This window comes from Simochromis diagramma, unplaced genomic scaffold (genome assembly GCF_900408965.1).
Source record: "Simochromis diagramma unplaced genomic scaffold, fSimDia1.1 OVJJ01000343.1, whole genome shotgun sequence".
In the NCBI taxonomy this organism is placed as follows: domain Eukaryota; kingdom Metazoa; phylum Chordata; class Actinopteri; order Cichliformes; family Cichlidae; genus Simochromis; species Simochromis diagramma.
In genome coordinates this window covers 6445255-6450785 of record NW_024386831.1, presented here as the reverse complement: position 1 = coordinate 6450785, position 5531 = coordinate 6445255, and the positions used below count along the sequence as shown (strand labels likewise).

The 5531-nt window shown below is 41.1% G+C and overlaps 1 protein-coding gene across 1 annotated transcript; it reads left to right on the top strand.

Annotated features, from left to right (window-relative positions):
- The first annotated feature begins 3896 nt into the window (after positions 1-3896).
- LOC120730998 (olfactory receptor 52D1-like) lies at positions 3897-4890 on the top strand. The gene has a single exon (XM_040027709.1). The coding sequence runs from the start codon at positions 3915-3917 to the stop codon at positions 4830-4832; it is 918 nt and encodes a 305-aa protein (XP_039883643.1). The 5' UTR covers positions 3897-3914; the 3' UTR covers positions 4833-4890.
- Positions 4891-5531: the final 641 nt, after the last annotated feature.

Genomic DNA, 5531 nt, shown 5'->3' with positions numbered 1-5531 from the left:
GTGTCACACCCATTGTTTGACATCCATTTTAAAATAAGTCCAAAATTTTTTTAATTTTTACTGAAAGTTGTGTTTTATTTGGAGTTGTCTGAAAACATGTCTATTGATGTGAGCGGATATGACGTTTTATTATTTATCTGCATTTCCCAGATGATTTACATTTTGTAGATGTCTTTGCACTAAATGTATTTTTGATGGTCACCTGACTAATTACCAAAAAAAACACTGATATGTAGAAAGGCTGTAAATTTCACTCTCTTTCTTCTCATTACTGTTCAAGGAAATAACAGGCACCGTGGAGACTGCACATGTGAAAAGGATTAAAAGACAAACTGTTTTAGATGTGGCAGCACTATCAGAGTGTCAATCTATTTTGATATTATGCTGTCTTATAAATCTGATCCACAACCACATGGATGTGAAGCAGTTTTAGTAGTTTTCTCAGTTTTATCCTCTTTATCTTTAACACTTATTGAAACAGTCAGAGGTTTTAGCAACTCGACCAGTTTTAGAATTTCTGCTTAATCAAACATGAAAGTCTGTTTTTACTTAACACTTGTACAATTAAATGGCTTTTCCATTGTTTGAAGGATTGAAAGTTGAAGCTGAACATTTACAGTGCAAATCAGTTTTTCTACATGACAATGTGTTTGTTTTTACTGTATTAAGTAAAAGAAATGAGAAATCTGTTAAACAGTAAGAAATAAATGTGTACAATTGCAAAAAAAAAAAAAAAAAAAAAAAGTTCTGGTAGCTCATTTCTCAGCAGCAGGTGAGGCCAAGAAGCACGACATCCCACACACAAACTACCAGCAAAGACCTCCCCAATAGGCGTGTTCTCTCCCTGCTGTTCTTGACCCTCTAAACTGATTGACTAGAATGCCTTTTATTGTCACTATAAACATGTACAAAGAGATTCAGAGCATCTCCTACCCAGTCCAGACATGTGGGAAAAGAAGAAAGGGGGGTGAGGTGCACAGTTCCGTGGCACTGTATACATATGAGCAGGTCAATATCAAAAAATATCAAATATACAAATACTGAAAAAAAATAAATAGTCTATTTTTACAGTGGGGTATTTGACATAAATTAAATATTGCACAGTAGTGGTAGTTTTTGTATATTCTGTGTATAGAGGAGAGGCTTGAATTGGGGGGTGAAACTGTGTCGTCGGTTCATGTATGAGTTCAGGGTGCTCATGGCTTTTGCAAAGGAACTGTTTCTAAGTCTGTCAGTGTTTGTGCTGATGCACCTGTAGCGCTTCCCTGAGGGAAGCAGGTCGAACAGGTAAAAACCTGGGTGGCAGCTGCCCTTGATGATGTTTGTTGCTCTGTTGAGGCAGTGGCTGAAATAAATGTCCGCCAAGGAGGGGAGAGGGCAGCCAATAATCTTCTGTGCTGCCTTGATTACACTGTGAAGCTTCACTCTGTTCCCATCTGGTCAGCTGCCGTACCTTACTTTGATGCAGTATGTCAGCAGGCTGTCAATGGACGAGCAGTAGAAGATCAGCAGCAGGTTGGAGTCCAGTTTGTGCTTCTTGCAAAACCGGAAGGTGTGGACCCTCTCCAACCATCACTGTTGATGTATCGGGGACCTAAGTCAGTGCTGTGCCACCTGAAGTCGACAATGATCTCTTTGGTTTCCATAGTGGTCAGTGCTAGTTTTTTCTCTGAACACTATGATGTCAACTTCAGGACTTCCTCTCTGTAGGCTGCCTCTTCTCCCTTTGAGATAAGTCTGACTAATGTGGTGTCTTCAGCAAACTTGATGATGATGTTGTTGTTGTGGGTCGAACTGCAGTCTTAGGTTTAGAGACAATACAGGAGTGGGCTCAGCACACAGCCTTGTGGGGAGACAGTGCTCAGCATGCGAGTGGAGGAGAGATGGGGGCCAAGTCTTACAGTCTGGGGCCGGTTGGTGAGAAAGTTAAAGGCCAAGAGTGACCGGTTTGGTGAAGAGGATATCAGGGATGTTTGCATAGAAAGCTGAGCTGTAATCCACAAAGAGCATCCATCCATCCATCTGCTTATCCGGGGCCGGGTCACAGGGGCCGCAGCCCTAGCAGAGGAGCCCAGACCACCCTCTCCTCAGCCAACTCCTCCAGCTTATCTGGGGGAACACCAAGGCGTTCCCAGGCCAGTCGAGAGATAAAATCTCTCTAGTGTGTCCCAGGTCTGCCCCGGGGCCTCCTCCTGGTGGGACATGCCCGAAACACCTCATTCAGGAGGCACCCAGGATTCCCAAACAACGTCAAATGGCTCCATTCAATGTGGAGGAGCAGCTGCTCTACTCTGAGCCCCTCCTGGAAGACTGAACTTCTCACCCTATCTCTAAGGAAGAGGCCAGCCACCCTTCAGAGGAAGACCATTTCTGCCGCTTGCATCCGCAATCTTGTTCTTTCGGTCACTACCCACAGCTCATGACCATAGTGGAGGGGAGGGACGTAGATCGACCAGTAAATTGAGAGCTTCGCTTTTACACTCAGCTCTCTCTTCACCACAACAGACTGGAATAGTGTCCATATCACTGCAGCCGCAGCACCAATCCATCTGTCGATCTCCCGTCTCTCGTCACTCATGAACAAGACCCTGAGATACTTAAACTTGGGGCAGGAACTCGTCCCTGACCTGAAGTGGGCCCTCCACCCTTTTCCGGCTGAGGACCATGGCCTCAGATTTGGAGGTGCTGATTCTCATTCCCACTGCTTCACACTCAGCTGTGAACCATTCCAAAGCGAGTAGAAGGCCATCACCCGATGAAGCCAACAGAGCCACAAAGTAGAGATGAGATTCTGAGAACACCCACAAAGAGCTTTCTGACGTAGCTTTGCCACTGCTCCAGGTGGCTCAGCACAGAGTGGAGAGCTACGTTGATGGCATCTTCTATGGATCTGTTCGCATGATTTGCAAACTGGTAATCACTGGTCTGATCCACAATGAAGATGAGTCCACGTACAGACAGGAGGTGGACCAGCTGTTCCACTGTTGCAGTCAGAACCATCCGGACCCGACTGTGGAGGTGACAGTGAATCTTCAGACTCGCCCTAACTATCCTTTAAAATAGATTACTTACCGTGGATCACTTCAGATTCCTAGGATCCACCTTTCCACATGATCTGAAGTGGTCCCCACATATAGACTCTATCCAGAAGAAGGCCCAGCCGAGGTTGTGGTTCCTGCAGCAACTCAGAATTTACAACCTGATCTCTGAGACCATGGTTTTATGCAAAAAACCTTTGATTTAGTCTTTTCTGGGCTGGAGGAAAAGGGGGTGATCGTGGTGCAACGATAAGGTTACACCACTCTGCAGAAAATTGGAGAGGTACCTGGGATCGAATCTTTCCATTGTGAAATAGGAAAGGTAGAGAGTGAGCAGGTGGCAGAGTAACAGGTAAGTAGAAGGTAACAGGTGCAAACAAGTATTTTTTCCACAGAGTTACTAAGAGGCAAAGACAAAGCAACATTCACAAGAACTTATTACTGTCTTACTAGTGACTTCAGCAAACATCAGAGAGCCTGATCATTATCACTGAAGCAACAATGATCTGACTGGACTACGAAAGACTACAAACGAAAAACAGAAGAAAACCACAACAAGTCCTGGACAATTATGTTTAATTGGCATAAATGTAAGAAATTCCTAACAGTATTATGAAGAAAGCATTTTTTAAATAAAGTTGTAAAACGTTTTAATATTTCTTTTTCAAGAACCTGCAGGTTTGTTTTATTATGTGTTTAGTACATGATACATATTAAATCCCCTGTGATCTTCCAAAGCTGTGAGCTTTCATTCCAGATCAATGATTGGCTGGTTTGAAATCCCAGCTCACATGTTGCTGTTATCTGTACCTGATAGAGGAGAGAGGAGAAAAGATAGAGTGAGAGACTAGGCTTCACTTAGGTCTCTCAATCACAATGAATAATGTTTCTGTAATAACAATGTTTTTTCTTTCAGGTTTCAATGAAACAATCAGTCACAGGTTTGTTCTCTTTTTCCTCAGTTTGTTGTGTTACTGCATCATTTGCCTGCTAAATGTTTCTCTCATTGTGATCATCATCTTGGACAGCAACCTCCATGAATCAATGTATATTCTACTCTGTGTCTTTTGCATCAATGCACTTTATGGAACAGCAGGTTTCTACCCCAAATTTCTCTGGGATCTCCTCTCTGATGTTCATCTCATCTCATATTACAGTTGCCTTATTCAGACTCAGGTGATTTTTTCTTTTGTCTGCGGCGAACAGTCGATTCTTGCACTCATGGCATATGACAGATATGTGGCCATATGTCAGCCACTGAAGTACCACTCTATCATGTCAAAGCAAAGAGTCATTAGGTTTGCATGTTTTTTGTGGTTAACAACCTTCTGCATTATGGCTGTAAATGTCTTTCTAACATCCAGACTGAAGTTATGCAGCCCGTATATTTCCAGACTCTTCTGTATGAACTGGAGTATTGTTCAACTCGCTTGTTTTCCAGAACAAACTGCAATCAATGCTATATCTGCAAATATTGTAACAATTATTTATTTGCTTCATGGTGTTTTTATAGTTTGGTCCTATATGTATATCATTCAAACATGTGTAAAGTCTATAGAAAACAGAGCAAAGTTCATGCAAACATGTGTCCCACATCTCGTCTCATTATTTACTTTTGTTGTGGCAGTACTTACTGATGTTATAAGTATGCGACTGGGTTCGAAAGAGTTGCCTCGGTCCCTTCAAAACTTTGTAGCATTAGAGTTTCTTGTCATTCCTCCTATTATGAATCCTCTGATTTACGGTTTCAAACTGACCAAAATTCGAAAAAAATTTATAGTGTTGTTATTTTAAAAAGAACTAATTTTTGTTTTATTCGATCAGAAAATAGTTTCACACACAGCTAAGTGTCACACCCATTGTTTGACATCCATTTTAAAATAAGTCCAAAAAAATGTTTAATTTTTACTGAAATTTGTGTTTTATTTGGAGTTGTCTGAAAACATGTCTATTGATGTGAGCGGATATGATGTTTTATTATTTATCTGCATTTCCCAGATGATTTACATTTTGTAGATGTCTTTGCACTAAATGTATTTTTGATGGTCACCTGGCTAATTACCACAAAAAAAACCACTGATATGTAGGAAGGCTGTAAATTTCACTCTCTTTCTTCTCATTACTGTTCAAGGAAATAACAGGCACCGTGGAGACTGCACATGTGAAAAGGATTAAAAGACAAACTGTTTTAGATGTGGCAGCACTATCAGAGTGTCAATCTATTTTGATATTATGCTGTCTTATAAATCTGATCCACAACCACATGGATGTGAAGCAGTTTTAGTAGTTTTCTCAGTTTTATCCTCTTTATCTTTAACACTTATTGAAACAGTCAGAGGTTTTAGCAACTGGACCAGTTTTAGAATTTCTGCTTAATCAAACATGAAAGTCTGTTTTTACTTAACACTTGTACAATTAAATGGCTTTTCCATTGTTTGAAGGATTGAAAGTTGAAGCTGAACATTTACAGTGCAAATCAGTTTTTCTACATGA

Coding starts and splice junctions, on each gene's coding strand:
- LOC120730998 (XM_040027709.1), top strand. CDS start 3,915: ATGAATAATGTTTCTGTAATAACAATGTTTTTTCTTTCAGGTTTCAAT.